This window comes from Meriones unguiculatus, chromosome 20 (genome assembly GCF_030254825.1).
Source record: "Meriones unguiculatus strain TT.TT164.6M chromosome 20, Bangor_MerUng_6.1, whole genome shotgun sequence".
In the NCBI taxonomy this organism is placed as follows: domain Eukaryota; kingdom Metazoa; phylum Chordata; class Mammalia; order Rodentia; family Muridae; genus Meriones; species Meriones unguiculatus.
The window spans coordinates 22,139,670-22,156,649 of NC_083367.1; the positions used below are offsets into that span (position 1 = coordinate 22,139,670).

General features: G+C 40.5%; 1 protein-coding gene and 1 non-coding gene across 3 annotated transcripts in view; both read left to right on the forward strand.

The window, feature by feature from the left end:
* Window positions 1-16,980, forward strand: part of Ahi1 (Abelson helper integration site 1) — a 149,533-nt gene that overhangs the window by 6,319 nt on the left and 126,234 nt on the right. For both annotated transcript variants that reach the window (XM_060373693.1, XM_060373694.1), the window contains exons 2-8: window positions 5,450-5,928; window positions 8,255-8,436; window positions 8,662-8,881; window positions 9,933-10,125; window positions 11,960-12,055; window positions 14,269-14,454; window positions 15,964-16,116. In XM_060373693.1, the coding sequence (XP_060229676.1) occupies window positions 5,612-5,928; window positions 8,255-8,436; window positions 8,662-8,881; window positions 9,933-10,125; window positions 11,960-12,055; window positions 14,269-14,454; window positions 15,964-16,116 (1,347 nt within the window). In that variant the 5' untranslated portion in view covers window positions 5,450-5,611. The remainder of the gene's footprint in view (window positions 1-5,449; window positions 5,929-8,254; window positions 8,437-8,661; window positions 8,882-9,932; window positions 10,126-11,959; window positions 12,056-14,268; window positions 14,455-15,963; window positions 16,117-16,980) is intronic.
* On the forward strand, window positions 2,766-2,909 carry LOC132649656 (small nucleolar RNA SNORA48). Its single transcript, XR_009588135.1, has one exon. It is a non-coding gene; the product is annotated as a small nucleolar RNA SNORA48 (small nucleolar RNA).

The following is a 16,980-nucleotide window of genomic DNA, read 5'->3' on the forward strand; positions in this document are numbered from 1 at the left end:
TGTTAAACATCTGTTCTGCAAAAAATTATGTATTGAGTTAGTTCAACCCAAGTAAAAATACATATATTTTTAAAAACTGGATAATATATATTATAACATAATTTTATATTATAATATATTATTATATAAATATAATACTTGCAAATATGAAAAGAAGACTGAACAATATGAAAAAGCAAAATTTAAGGAATTACACAATAAGACCCATTATAAAGCTGTAGTATACGCATATAACATAGTAGAGATGAGTGAAATTCAAAAATAGGTCCATTGTGTACTTGGTCCATTGATTCCTCTTTGTCTTTCTTAGGCTGAGGGTTGAAAACCAGTGTCTTGCTCGTGGTTAAGAACATGCTCTACCATTCAGCTCTACCTGGTCAGTTGGTTCATTATAAAATTAGCGAAGTTATCAGTGAGGAAAAAGAAATCTCAACAAAGGGTCCTGTTACCATCGAACGTCCATATAGAATACGCTAATCGTATAAAGTTTTGGAAATAACAAGAAACATTTAAGAAGACTGCGAGATAACTCAGTAAACATTCCAAGTACAAGGGCATGAGACCAACCACCAACACCCACGCTAAGAAAAACCATCTGTGGCATGTGTTTGTGATCTAAGCACCGGAAAGGTAGATCTCAGTACTTTCTGGTGAGCCAGGCTAGCTTCCTCAAGAAGTTTCAAGGTGGTAAGAGATCTTGTCTTTAAAAAAAAGTGGTTGGCACCTGAAAAAACGACGGCTGATGTCTTCTGGCCCCTAGATACACACATTACATGTATATGCACTACGTTCATACGTGTATACAAAGAAACAGATCATGGAGTTCCTTAGGTTCTCACACGCATTATAGGATTTAGCCAATGCTATTGGTTATACTCTGCCATTTAGCAGTGATATCCTGTTGTTGAAGACACCACATTGAGTTAAAGAATATGTAGAGATCAGTTCTCAATTGGAAATTTGATCCATATTGTCTAGTGTTCATAGTGCCAGAAGGTGCTTATACACACTGCCAGAGTAGAAAAGTAATCATCAGTCTCACTAAACTGTGGACCCTTAAGAGCTACAGTAGTGACCTACCTGCAAAGTAAGCACCTTGGTGCAACAGTGACAAGAGTGTTGTGGGAGGAAGCAGCTCCTTTGGGTGGCGTTTAAGCCCTACTCGACGATAGGGAACCCACACCTGACATTGCGGGAACATGAAGTGAGACGGGTCATGGTCATCGGAGAAAACCAGTCCACTGTTACTCTGCCGAATGAATAGAGCAATAGAATGATACCTCACGACACATGTAGATGCAGGTCTCGGGGCATTGGTGAGCTTTCATCAGAGAAACATCTTTCAGTAAATGGTGATTGACACAGAGACCCACAACTAGTCAGTGCAGAAAGTGAGGGACTTTAGAATGTTCAATCCTAAATGGGATGTCTATGTCCCTCCTTTCGAGGATCTATGCAGAAGAGGAGGTGGAAAGATAGGAAGATCCATAGGTTGTGGATGTCTTCAAGGAAAACAGTGTCTTCCAGACACAGCAGGGAGCTACACATACAAATTCACAAAGACTGTGAGAGCATGTGCAGAACCTGCATAAGCTCAAGTAAAAAGAAAAAACAAAATTTCAGTATAGAGAAGGGGAAGTGGGTTTGAAATCCCATCTCTAGCCAAAAAGCTATTCATAATTCTCGAAGTGGGAAAGTCAGTTTTTTTCAATGGTTTGGCACTGGGTGTCAACCGCATTCCAGGCGGGCTTCAGACCCAGTCCAAGAGTTTACCACCGAAGCACTCATGACGCTGTTGCTCCAGTAGCACACCTTACCTGGCCATTTAGTGTGATGGCACACAGGGTCCGCAGCTGAGCAAGACCACTGGTAACACTGTTCTTCAGCGCCCTGCACAGGAGCATCTGCTGGATACACTAGCCATCAGGAAGGGTATGCCCAGCAGCAGGGATACACCACCTGATTCTGGTGGACAGCCCGCAACAGTGGCCACAGCCTGTGTCGTTTGGGGGCTTCTGGGACTTGTGTGGTCAGCAGCTCATAGGCACTGGGATTTTCATTTAAAGACATGACTTGTGGGAGTAGCATACAGAGTAACTCCTTTTATTTAAAATTTAATTTTTCTAAGAATTCCACACATAAAAACTATAAATGCGTCCTCTCCCCCCTATGTCTCCTCCACTCCCTCAAATTTATGACCTTTTGTTTCTCGTATTTGCGTGCACACACATCCACACAGCCTCCTGAGTCTGTTTAGTGTTGCTCGTATGTACAAGAGTTTAGGATTGACCCGTTGAGATTGGGCTTGAATAGTCTGTCAGGAGCCTCATCCCTGGAAAAGACTTAGTCCCCCTCCTTAGCAGCCATTGATTGTCTGCAGCTGTTGATCAAGGGAGGGCCTTGGGAGACTCTCCCTGTCCGCTGCTTTATCCGCTGGTGTTGTCATTGTGCTGATGTCGTTCAGGCAGCTGTATTGCTAAGATTTACAACAGGAGCTTCCCTGTTGTATATAGAAGACTATCTCAAAGCAGTTGTCCTTGTTCCCTGGCGTTTGCAGCCTTTTCATCTTTTCTGTGATGTTCCTTGAGCCTTAGAGCAGGGACTGCACTGTAGAGGTAGCAGTCCTCACAGTTACTTGTTCTCGGCATTTTGACCAGTTTTGATTTACATAATGGTTTCTGTTTGCTTCAGAAAGGAGCTTTGATAAGGAGTGAGGGGTATAATTGTCTGTGGGCATAAGGATAAGCATTAGAATGTAAGTAGAGCTTCCCTGGCAGTGGGCAAAGAGACACCTTGTTGGTGGTGGTGTTCTTCTATCAGCCAGGACCAGAACAGATGGCAGTCCTTTGTTCATCCTGTCCTGATGCCTAGCTTGGTGGCCAAAACTGTTTCATGCCTGGAACTCATAAAAATCAGATTAGATCAGATCAGGAGGAGGAAGTCAGATAGAGACCTGTCCTCTAAAGATCACACGGGAGGGCTATAGACACCTGCTTGCCAGAGGATGTCACCCAGGGGCCTGCCATCCACATGCCCAGCCTGCATCGGGAGCCACCACAGTGTATGAGTGTATGGTGGACTGGTAGGAGAGAAAGAGACGTGGAGCAGCTTGTTAGGAAGAGAGGTGGAACTGGATAGAGAGGGGTAGCTTGTTATGAGTGGACAGCCCCCACCCCCAGGGTCCATGTTGAGGTCCCAGCAGGGGTTGGTGTTGATGTCCCTGGCTCATATTATCACTAGAGAACATGGGGACATCCCTGGTCAGGGCAGCCACCCAGGACTATGTGGATATCCAGAAGCTGCAGAACTGGCCCACCCCATGACACTTCTCATGGAAATGGCCCTGCACTTCATCCAGACAGCACGGTGGAGCTGCCCTGGTGGCAAGGGGCTGGGGTAGGGGTGTGGGAGGTGAGCTGGCTCTAAGGGTACAAGAGCAGGAGAGCTAGCCCTGCTAGCTGGATGTAGCACTTAGAAACGTGGGCCCCGTACCTTGCCTGGGCAGCACAGTGGAGCTGGCCCTACAGTGAAAGTACTGCTGGGCCAGCCTGGAGGGCAAGGGCAGAAGAGCTGGTCCTGACTCCTGCTGATGGTGGCCTCGGGTGGCCCAGCCAGAGCAGTGCCACAGAGCCTGCCATGGTGGTGAAGATAAATGAGAGCCAGTGAGCTGACAAGCTCAGATACCACCCAGGCCCAGAGCCAGGGCTCTGAGTGGGCCCACCCTAAAACCTATGTCATTAGCGAATGGTTGGGACATGTGAAAGGGCTAGTCCTGCTGATCCAAAGCTACAGGATCTCCATGACACAGACAACAACAGGAAAACTGGGAGGAGGCTGGGTGAGGACCTAATATTGATGGAGTCACAGAAGCCAGAGACCTGGAACCAGACCAATAACTCATTTCAATGAGCATTTTAAAATGAAGATGTGTAGGCAGAGGGATGTAGTATGGGATACACTGTGACACACTACAGCTTCTATGATGAGATGTTTTCTATGCTTTGTTTTTATCGGTTTGTGTGTTTTATATTTTGGGGGGTAGGTTGCAAGGGCAAAGGGCGGATATGAGGTGAGCAGTACTGGGGTGCATGATGTAAAACTCACAAAGAGTCAACAAAAAAATTAAAAAAGAAGAAGGCAATTAGAAAATATACTGGTTGTGGAATGAGCCTGTTCTCTAGGGCCCATCTCTATATGGCCTTTTCATATAGACTTAGTTTTTGTTAACTCTCTTCTCTAGCCCCATCTTTTTCTCATCTCCACTTAAACCTTTTCATGTCTTGAATTTTCCCCTTACTTAATATTCTGTATGTTTACTGTCTTCTCTTCTGTACTTATGTCATTATATCCTTATCGCTTTTGCTCACTCTATGGGTTCCTGCTTGCACCCTCCTCTACAAATGCTCCATTTAAAACACACACTATCTAAATCATTAAAAGCCAGGTCCTACAGAATTGAGAGGATTCACAGTGTTTGTCCATCTGGGCCTGCTAACTCATTTTGTATGTTCTTCAGGTCTATCCATTTTCTTGTAAATTTCCTTTTTTTTTTTTTTAATGGCTGAATAACCTTATCATTGTAATCTTGCTTATTTTTTAAATTCTTAGAGAATTTCTCTAATTTACTTTCTAACTGGTAATATTCTTTTGTGAATTATAGCCTTATTAAAAATTCTCTTACATAATTGTGACAAAGAGGTATATGTTTATTAATTTATCACTTAACCTTCTAGTTAATATTTAGCATTTCAGTGATATGGCTGGGAAAAATACAGGACGACTTTTCTGTATAGTCTTGGCTTCATAGCAGTGGTTCTCAACCTGTGGGTTGCAGACACCTTGGGGATCAAATGGCCCCTTCACAGGGGATGCAGATCAGATATCCTGCATATTGGATATTTACTCTCTACTCATAACAGTTGCATAATGATGAGGTAGCAACAAAAGTAATCTTATGGTTGGGGACTCATCACAATATGAGGAACTGTATTAGGGGGCTGTAGCATTAGGAAGATTGAGAACCATTGCTCTAGTGTATAATTATGGACAATATTAATAACTTGTGTGTGTTTTTTTCTTGGGAAACTTGAAATGTTTTATACTCCATGGCTTTTTAATAAGTTTTCTCAAACACATTTTAGACAAATCAGAATTTGGATCACTCTACCAGTGAGGAAATAGCAACTGAGCAAGTAACTTATTTCTGAACGTCATTAAGCACACTTAACAAACTAACTCCTAATCTGAAATCACTGTTAGAGAGTTCTGATCGAAATCTACAGGTGTGAATTGGGAGTGCTCATGAAATGCTCTGGAGAGATATAGTTCTATCCAAGAAGGAGCTAATTGTCTTGGTAGTAGTGGGCATCGATCTTCCCTTTTAGACTTTTACCTTTAAGATTTAAACTATGCTGAAGTGAACGTTTGTTGTTATGTGTTCTTTTCCTAGCCTGCCACCTTCAGAGTAATTGTCAGGCTATCCTAGAATCAACACCAAGAGCCTGAGAGCTGGGGAGCACATGATGAGCAGCTGAAGATTTGGGGAACAGCATTAGTGTAGAGGAAGCCAAACAAGAAAAGCCAAATAAAAGTTATCCAGACCACGCAGGAAATGGAACAAGAAACTCCAGACATGGCGGATTCTGCAGAGCAGAAAGTCATAGGGAAGTCACATCCAGGGGATGACTCAAGTGATGGAAGAGAAAAGGCTGAAGCAGAAGAGAAGGAAGAACTGATGGAAACGTATCAGCTCCAGGTAGCTGAGGAAATGGCCAAGGAGATCAAGAAGAAAATCAGAAAGAAACTGAAGGAGCAGCTGACTTACTTTCCTTCAGGTACTCTGTTGTATGATGACAAACTGAGCAGTGAAAAAAGAAAGAAGAAGAAGAAAAAGAAGAAAGTGCCAGTCCCATCAAAACCTGAAACAAGGTACTTCACACTGACAAATAGACATATTCTAGTGTCTTCAGGTTCTGGGTGCAAATTAGAATTTAGCAAAGAAAGTTAGTGCTGTGTTTGGAAACATTGCCACTGAAGTGATACTTGCCAACCTTTATGCAGTCATTGCTGTGTGCTAGAATCTTTACAAGAGTTCACTCAGAACCTTTACAACAGCCCTGGAGGGACAGCAGCGACCTTGTCCCCTTTCTTCTAAGAAGCTGAGTGGTGGAAGAGGCTGAGCCAGACATGGATAGTCTCCTTCAAAGTGTCTGCATTTACCCACTGAGAACTGCTTTTGAAATATCAGGCCTGCTGAGCATGGTGGTTCATGCATGTAATCCCAGCACTTGGGCACTAAGGCAGGGTGAGCTTGAGTTCAAGCCCAGCCTGCATCACATAGTGGAATCAAGGCCTACCAGAGCACCATGGAGAAACCCTGTCTCAGGAGGCCTCTGCATACACACACAAACATAAACACACACAGTTTTTTTATTTTAATTAAATAGGTTAATCTATATTTTTCTTCCTATACAGATAATATTTGTTTACTGTAGAAAATTATCATTGATAATAACTACTGGAAATTTAATATTTTAGTCTATTTTATACATACTTATATACACACATATTTATGTGTATTAAGTATTCCTGAGACTATACTCACATCTATAATTTCTCTCTTTATAAGAAGCAGTGAGATTTTAAAAATGTCTTCCAGGTGGCACAATCCCTTTCCCCTCCAACCATCATTTGCATAAACAGCTTAGATTTGGGTAGCTATTTCACCAGTCTTTATGTGACTAGCCTTTGGCAGTCCTCTTGAGCTCTCAGCTAAAAAGAAATCCCATGATCTGGATGACCAGTGCTTCAAGGATAAGTTAGTATAAGGATTACCTATCTGTTGGTGCTTTAAAAAGTTAGCCCACAAAAAAATACAATAACAAAATAAAAAACTTAAACCACAACATAGCAGCTTACTAGAGCAGATATTTGTTGCCTCACGCTTGCTCTTGTTCAGGCTTGAGAATGACTTGGCTGGGCACCTCTGGCTTTCACAGAGTTTCCTAAGCTTCAGTCAGGACGCTAGCTAGGGTGGCGCCTTGCCAGGGAAAGATGTAACAAGTAACACCCAGCTCTTCCTAGTGGGCCTCAGAACTCTTCTGTGCATAATCACGGGCGCTGGCAGGCCTCGGGGCCTAGGAGGCCTTTAGTCGGACATATGGCCTTTGCCATATGGATCAGTCCATTGTCAACTTCTCACCCAGGTGGCAGTTTCTTCCCCAGCTCAAGGTTCCGAGAGAGTCATAGCAGACAGAAGCAAATCTCCAAAAAGGGCGAACATTCCCCCATATCCTATTGGAAGTGGGTGGTGAGGCCCAGCTGTTTCTCACACAGGAGTTTCTGGAAAGAACTGAACATGAAGAAGCAAGGTCAGCAGGGCTGTCCCGAGTTCAGTGTAGATTGTTACACACCAACATGGAAGTGGGCAGTCTCACCAGAAAGAGCTGCTTTGACTCAGACTGCAGTGCACGCTGGTGCCATGCAGGGTAGCTGTTCTTTAATAGCAGGGTTTTCAGGAACAACTATGATGAAGTGTTTATCTAATCTTATTTCCCAGTGCTCTTTTTTAAAAGATAACTGAATATGTTGGAAGTTAAGTTTTAATTCTTTAAAGGTATTTTATGTCATAAATTATAAACAAACTGTTCTAGCATAGCTTCTGTTCCTGGCTACTTCCTCTTGTTGTTTGCATATGGTATAAATTTTATTTTAATCAACACTTCTAAAAAATGTAGTCTTATACCAACCTCTAGGAAACAAATCTAGTGAACCTTTACCCAGAATTCAAAGTTGTATGGCTGAAATTTCTTAGAACACTGAAATTTTCTTTTACCTTTTGAATAATTTAGAAATGTATTCATTAACCATTTATCCAGCAGCAGAATGAGAATGATTTGAAATTCTATATAATTTAGATCCATAACTGTAACATATTATTTTATTTACCATTGTTTGTTTTTAGAGAGCACCACAATTTGTAGGCCAGGCCAGCCTCAAATGTGTGGTCCTCATGCCTGAGCCTGCTTAGTGCTGAGCTTATTATGGGAGTTTAATATTAAAGTTGGCTCCTAAGATGCTTAACTCTTCATCAGGTATAATATATTGTCTGTGAGTCTATATGAAAATAAATAGTGGTATTTTTAAAAGGAAAACGATATTTTAATCTTGCTTTTGTTTACTACTCACTCTGTTATACCATGAATAATAATCATAGAAGTAATTTGTAATGATTCATCTTGGGCTGTATTTGTAGTGCCTCGGACGCCTGTGATAGTGCAGTTGAAGGTGAGCAAGAGAAAGACTGTCGTGTTGAAGCTGTTACTTCAGGATCTCACCACGATGAGGAAATATGCTCCGCGGAGCAGAATGCACATGACAGTATACCAGAGAACAGAAAGCCCAAACCCAAGAAGATCAAAAAGAAGACTAAAGCAGGTCTGTTACGCAAATTAAATGAAAATTATGTACCTTTGTAGAATAACTCTACTCTAAAAACTTTAGTTCTTAAAACTAAATAACTTAATATAAGTCAAGGTATGCTTGGTGTATCTTAATTATGCTTTTATTAACAGTGTAAGACAATCCTTGATTGTAAGATTGATTCTATGTAAACCTAACTGGAAAAGCAGTTACTGTACTGAGTTTCCTTCCCTGCTTTAGTTCCGGTTGGTAATGAAGACACTGATGGTGATGGTGTTCATGAGGTAACATGCCGAGACAGTCCAGTCTACCCCAAGTGTTTGCTTGATGATGATCTTGTCATGGGAGTCTACATCCACCGGACTGACCGGCTTAAATCGGATTTTATGATTTCTCACCCAATGGTAAAAATTCACGTGGTTGATGAGCATACCGGTCAGTATGTCAAGAAAGATGACAGGTAATTTTAAACATTATACCACCTTTAGGTTGAAACTGTCTGCAGCAGAAATCCTCTTAGCTGCCCTTGGCGGCTGAAGGTTAGTAGGCATGGAGCTGTGCACTAGGGTTCGAGAACACTCTTAGAGCTGCAGGCATTTCTTGGGTTGATCAGTAGGCTTTACAGAAAAATGGAGGAAATGCAGCCATCTTGGATAAAGAGACTTACTAATTAGGTCATGAGTTTGCATTATAAATATGGTACAAGTTCTAACCATTAGCCTCCTACTTTTCCTTTGAATTGATGTACTAGGTGGGCCTGGGATGCTGTAAATGTGTATGTCTTTTCCTCAGGTTGTGTCTAGAGAGACTACATATTTGAAAGTCTAGGTTTTAAAAGCAGTAAAATAAATTGTTATACTATATTACACTAATTAAAAGAAAGGGTTTACTTGAAAGGATGTTGGGAGGGAGGAGAGCATTAAGATTATTACAGAAGTTTGATGAGCTGGGGTGGATGGGAAAGGGAGCTCCCCTTTTCTGAGGAATAGGCGAGGGGAGAAGAGAGACGGAGGAGGAGTGGGACTGGGAGGGGGGAGGAGAGATGGGGCTACAACCAGAATGTAAAGTGAAAAAATCAATACATTAAGAAGAAAGATTATTACAGAAGAAGACACATTCACTTAGTTGTGGTAATAATACAAAGAAAATATGATGGTACAACAGCTCTTTTACATTAGTGTTTGGGTTTATTATACGTTTCATCATGAGCTCATTTAACCTTCTGAAGGAGTTCCGGGGCTTTAGCTCTGTACATTAAAGGTTAATCATACCTTTCACTTTCTATTGTTAAAATATACTATGTGATCCAAAGAAATATGTAATAAGATACCATTTGTTTTAATTTTTTATAAAATTTAAAATTTTTGGATGGTAAAGAAGACTATTTTTTGCTTTTGTGCCATTATAGCTATTATTTCTGCTGCTTTTATGTGGTTTGTACTTTTTCCTCAGGGTTACCCTCTAAAAAAAATAAAATAAATTGTAGTAATAGAGAGTTTGTCTTTGCACAGTGAGCGTCCTGTTTCATCTTACTATGAAACACAAAATGTGGACTACATTCTTCCTATTATGACTCAGCCATATGACTTCAAAAAGCTGAAATCAAGACTTCCAGAGTGGGAAGAACAAATTATATTTAATGAAAATTTTTCCTATTTGCTTCAAGAGTTTGATGAGTGTCCAAAAGTCATCCTGTTCTTTGAGGTATGAATTGAAAAAAATAATTTACTAAATATTTATTTGTACAAGTTGAAGTAGTTTGTAATGTGATCATGTGAGAATTGAACACCTAGAACTTAGTGTTGCAGTGTGCTCTGTGGGAGCCAGTGAGAAGCCCTGTAGGAACAGACGTGATTTTGCTAACCTCTTTACACGTGCTGAGAAAGTCATTATCCTTTTCTAGGATGTCTGTTTACATTGGCCCAGTGGCTATGAGCTGAAGTCATGATTCCAGGCACTTGACTGTAATCCTCTGGTATGATCCCTCTCACAGGAACAAAGTCATTAACTCTGCCATTAACCACAGTCATTAACCAAAACGTGAGCATGTGTGTAGGTACACTTGGAAAAAGGGACGAGTACACACAGATCTGTTAACAAATACACTGTAATATAATAAAGACGATAAGGAAATTCCTACATGTGAAGCGAAGGGTGAACAGTCAGGAAGCTCTGTGGTAGACTTTGAGCTCCCTTGCTCTAGTTTTGTTTTTAACTGAGAGGGATATCAGGTTGGGGGTGCAGTGATTTTCCCAGTTACGCCAGTTGTCTGTGTAGGTAATGTGTTCCTCACAGAAGCTCAGACCTAGAGTATCCCAGCCCTTTTCCCCAGCTTGTGCGGGAAGAGAGGCCTCTCATTCAGTAGAACCAAGCTGGGGGCTTCCAAGATGAGAAGAGCAAGAGACTTGCAGTGGCCAGAGCTAATGATGCATTTCAGAGACTTTTTTGTGATCATTTCTATATATTTACAATATATGTGAACATGTTATGTGTGATTTATCTACAGCTATTTTTCAAAGGATATAATGTATCTCAAGGAACTTTGTCGTAGAAACTTGCCATTTGCTCTTTATCCGTGTTTTTTTTTATGATTACTTTAAGAGATTACAGAACTTTTAGGTAGCTGTTAAAATAATATTTATGTTTACATACTGACATAAAGACAAATACCATTTCATTCTGTATGAAAATTGGTTGTAAACAGTATTTATTGCATTTGTAGTTCCATCCATACATGCACTTAAGAATGCACAGAAAAGATTACATTTGTGTAAAACAAATGTTGGGGTGAGGAAGTGAAGCATGGACAGCTCGGCCCAGCTCCCCAAGACCCACTTAAACCTGAAGCCCCGAGGTTTGTGTCTCTAGTCATAGCAGTGGAGGGTAGAGAGACAGGTGCTTCCTACACAGTCTCCATAAAATCAGAATTATCAGGTTCTGAGTGAGAGCCTCAGACAGGCACCTGGAGTATGTCCTTGGTCTTTAATACTGGGCAGGATGGAGATAAGAAAACCTTGAGCAGCCTTTAAAGCATATCCAAAGGGAAGGTGTCCAACTTCAGGAGCCTGTCTAAATAAGGATCAGAAATAGGACCCCAAGTTTTTAAAATAAACATTTAAAAATGTTCTCACATCTAGGAAATTATCAGAGCTTGAGGCTTCTATGCTGTGTTTATTTATGTCTAGAATGTATTTATGGCAATTTTAAAAAGACAAAACCATGTGTACTTATATGGTAAAATGTAACATTTAAGTACGTTTATACAATATGTAGGAATCAAAATTGGATTAACAGGTAGAGTTCCTGTATCTGAAGTAGTTAACACTTTTGAAATAAATCCTAATCAAAGGATTTATTAATATCAAAAATAAATCCTTAATATTGGATGAAATAATTAACTTGAAAGTAAGTTAATGAGATAAATATTTTTATTCCTTATGAGCTAGAAATTTTAAATATTTTGATGATGAAGTATCAATAAAGAATATTACAATTTAGATAGTCTGTTATTCTGTGAATTTTTAAAATGTATTTACAGATTCTTGACTTTTTAAGCATGGATGAAATTAAGAATAACTCCGAGGTTAAAAACCAAGAATGTGGCTTTCGGAAAATTGCCTGGGCATTTCTTAAGGTATCTTTTCACCTGTTTTTTGTTTTTTGTTTTGTTTTTGTTTTGTTTTGTTTTGTTTTAGCACATTTAAAATTATCTTTTCTAGGTTTGATTTTCCAGCAAGCTGTTTCTGTCTCAAAGAGATGTTAAGTCTTAGTGAGGCTTATTAAGAGTCTAAAATACTTATTGATTACTCAGAGTTTACCGTTTATACTCTCTGAGCCTGAGGATATTGTAAAAAAGCTGCATGTATTCCTGCTGTCTGTGTTCAATTTATGAGATGCTTATTTAGCCCTTTCAGTGTGTCGGCCATTGTTCAGTCAGCAGCCCTGAATCTCATAGTGTGAGCATTGGGGCCATCTGAGCCATTGTTAAGGTTTAAGAGCAATGCCTAATATAATATGTAAACAAAACTCAGTTTATTAGGAACTGCTCATATTCATTCTTTGTTAAGGGTTGTACAGAGCCACTGTATGAGTCATAAGCTACAGTTAGAATACAATAGATGTCACAACATTTTATTTTTTAAAGATAATACAGATTTTAATTTATCCGTATTGAACCATTGTTAGAAGATGGTAGGTTTTAAAAGATTGAAGGAGTAGGTTGAAATTCTTTAGATTTATAAGGAAAAAGACAGATCAACGTATGGGATTAGGCACTTGGAGATAATTTTGACGAATAACTGAAAACATTTCCTCCCGATGCCCTACACCTGTGCTAACACATGGGGACTGTGAAGTCCTTAAGTGTGGTTGTTGCAACTATAAAAGTGAATTTTTAGTCATACTTAATTTCAGTTAATTCGAAATAAACCTGCTGTGTGTTATGGTTATAAGCTCATGAGACTGGGCAGACAATATTAAGAAAACTACGAGACAGGAGAAGGGTTAAGAGATTTGGCAGGATATTCTAAGCTGAAATGTTCAGTAAGGGATTGCATTCACAAACACAATCAAAAGTGAATTGAAGAAGAAACTGCGAGCTGGAGCCACATTAAAGAGGCGGGGAACGATCTAAAGAGGCGGGAACGATCTTGAAGGACCGGGTGGACTAAGGACACAAGGTGTTGCCAAGGCAGCAGACGCAGTGGACACCCTATTAACATTGAAAGTGTGACAAAATAGCAAGTGGCAAACGTTCTCATTTGGCAAACAGAAAAAAATTCAGTGATTTGGTTGGAGAAGTTTTAATGGCAGAGGCAAAATCCAGACTGGCCTGTTTGAGGTCTATCAACAAGGAAGCACACATGACGAATACAGCCCATTCCCTCCAGCTCCAGGAAGGATGAAAAACCAGAGTCCGCAGCTCATTCCCTCCAGCTCCGGGAAGGACGGAAAGACCATGGAGTTCATGAGCTTAGGGGATTCTGCTGAACTGGCTGGGAAAGAACAGTTTAAGACTGAGTTCTAGCATCCACACTCTGCAGAGGCCTTCTCCCATAGCCCAACGCACCCCACAGAGATTTTTAAGGATCCCCCAGCTCCCAACTCATACTTTTAAAAGTTGTTTTAATATTCTCCAGACAATATAGTTAATGCTAGCATGCTGTTCATCCAAGTAAACAATTCATGCTAAGAAATCCATAATGAGCATGTCATGACTATAAATTATATAATGTAGAACTGGCTCTAATGCACAGGTTCATTATTTTCTGGCTTAAAACAGTTACAAATATAGTCTAGATGACCTGAAAGTACCTGAGACCAAAGGCACAAATAAAAATTAACATGCAGTTTATGGACCATTGCAGGAACTAGATATTGCTGAATCCAGCAGTATAAATAGTGAGACATTTACACTTTAACTTGTTTCATGTCATGTTATTAGAGTTTAAGTTTATCCTAATCACTTTCCACTCATTTTAGTAAATCCTTCAGTAGGCATTTGTGTGTGTGTGTGTGTGTGTGTGTGTGTGTTTGTTTGTATGTGCTGGGAGACAGTGATCTTGAGAAAATCCAAGGAAATTATGTGATAAATTTAATGCAAGTGTGTGTGTGAGAGAGAGAGAGAAAGAGAAAGAGAGGGACAGAGCAGCCTATGTGAAATAGAAACTAAAACTGATCCAAAAGAAATGAGCGGTGAGTTTGTAAAGCTTCCAGGACAGTGAAGAAGAAGACACTTGATATTAAAGAATGGCGAACAATCCGTTACCCTTCATGAGCACAGGGACAGCTTGATTAGATGTGTATGTTCTTAGAGAAGATACTCATTTACACAATTTTTATTTCAAGCTTCTAGGAGCCAATGGGAATGCAAACATCAACTCAAAACTTCGTCTGCAGCTCTACTGCCCGCCCTCTAAGCCGCGGTCCCAGTCAGATGTTGTCGAGGTGTTTGAATGGTGGGCCAAGTGTCCAAGAAATCGTTACCCGTCAACACTGTACGTGACTGTCCGAGGCTTGAAAGTTCCAGACTGCGTAAGTTAATAGTAAACTAAGGGCGACGTAATGTATTTTCCACATTTAAAAGCTAAGCTTTCAGCATTATTTTAACAGATTTTTGAACTGGAAAGATGCCTGCAAAGACTATGTATTGAGTCTGTAACAGTTAATAGTTAGATGAACTTTAAGTTGTAAAAATTAGACTTCACTGTTAAGAAAACCACTTTGGCATAATTTTGTATTATAGTTAAAAATAAAAGGATGAAAAGTTGGTACTAGGAAATGTTTTCTTATAAAGGGCAAAAAATAAAATGTGTTAGGCTTTGCAGCCAGGTTCTGTGTGTCACAGCTACTCACTGTTATAGTGTGATAATAGCTGTAGAGAGTTTACACAATAAGGAATGCCTTACTGTGTCAAGTACATGTTTATTTACAGAAACGAGTAGTAAACCAAATTTCATATGTGAGCTGTACTTTGCAGACCTCTGATTTATATATTTCACACGAGAGGTATTCAGATAACCAGAAAGTAACATTTCTACTGTTATTTTCTATAGATAAACATTAATGATCTCATCATAAATTATTCTAAAATAAAAATATTTTGCTGTTGCCTTTTTTATATTAGTCTTTCAGGTGTGTTGCACATTCTGCAGCTGATTTTGTATGCTGTGAGCACAGAGTTGATTTGCATTGGTCTAAATGGACTAATATAAAATCTATCAAAGGATAGGGTTGTTTTTAATTTCAGATTTTTTATATTAGACTTGTGATTGTTTTTAAGCCAGCAATATCACTGGGTAGGCATTTGTAAAGAAGCAGACACAAGGTGACAGAACTATCAAATTATGCATCTGAGTGTGGGTGCAAACCTGTCATCCCAGCAATGGGAAGAGGAATATAGACTGCAAAGCCACTTCAAATACATAGCAAGTTTGAGGCAGCCCAAACTGTATGAAGCGTTGTCTCAAAAACAAAAACAAATAAGTAAAGCCATCATCCCAGTGGAGTCTACTGTTTTCACCCAGACTTTTACAGCTCTGCGGCTATAGGGACATAGCGCAAATAGCTTTTTTTCTTCCATTTAGAGTAATGTACAAATGAAGAACATTCTGGCTTGTGTTTCAGAAAGGTTTCCATACCATTTGTTTCAGTATTTTAGTTGGGTTTTTTATTTGTTTGTTTTTATTCAAGACAGGGTTTCACTCTAGCCCTACCTGTTCTGGAACTCACTCTGTAGGCCAGGCTGGCCTCAAACTCACAGAGTTCCACCCGCCTCTGTCCCCCAAGTGCTGGGATTGAAGGTGCATGCCACCACACCAGGTTCTATCTCAGTATTTTAAAAACAATTTATGTTAAGACTAAAAACAACTTGTGGACAAGCCTCCTGGCCTCCTCTTGTCCCCCAGGGATCCCCAGGGGAAGAGGGAGTGAACAGCTGCCACAGCTTGACCGCCACAAGAGCAGCGTGGCTTGTGCTGTGTGTGTACGTGCTTGCTTGGACAGTTGTCCTCATGTGCACTTTCTCGTTTTCCACGCGTCTAGATAAAGCCATCTTACCGCTCTACGATGGCCCTTCAGGAGGAAAGGGGTACTCCACTGTATTGTGAGCGCCACCGGGAGACGAGTTCAGTGGACACAGAGCCGGGTCTAGAGGACTCAAAGGAGACAGTCAAGTGGAAACGTCTGCCTGGCCAGGTGAGCTGTTAGTGACACTGCAGTTGCTGGTTTGACATCACTGCGACAAAAAGCCAGAGAAAAGCAGTTGAAGGAAAGGCTTACTTGGCTCAACCTTCCTTCTTCCAGGAAGCTTGGCTTGACATTCTGAATAATCCTTATTAGCTATATTTAGTTAATTATATCTATTGTCAGCTCACAGTAACTGTTCCCAGGGCTATTGTGATGAATACGTTTAAAGACATTTGTAATGAGGTGCAGCATCATGATACACAGTTAGGACCCAGAGTGCCCTCACTTTAGCCTCCTGACTAACTGGGGAGCGAGGCCGTCTCACCTGTACAGTGAAAGGAAGCAGTTTATGGGTGGGATGTCTGAGCTGGCTGCACCACTGCCATCACGCTTGGAGCCGTGAGTGAAAATAGGGTTCACTGTGCACAGGCCCTGCAGTGTCGTGACAGTCTGGTAACTGTCGACTGCTGAGTACTCATGGGCGTTAAAGGACATGATATCCGGCAGTGAGCAGAGATCACGCAGGCCCGCAGTAGGATGTGGGATGGCAGAATTCCAGCACACTGCTTAGAGTGGGACACATTTTAAACTTAGGAATTGTGTATTTCAGAATTTCTCACAGTATTTTCAGGCCCTTGTGACTATAAATAACTGAAACCACAGAAAGCAAAACTGAGGCTAAGTCAGAGGACTGTGCTCTGCCTTGGAGCTGACAATCTGGATGGTTATTTTAGGAGAGGAAAACTGAGAATAACCATTCATAAATCCTGAATTTAAACTAGGACGTTTGCAGTACGTGTAGCTTTCAAATGTTTCTGACTTTAGGAAAAGTGGCTGTTGTCCTGGAGTAAGGAGGCCAAAAACATTGTTTTG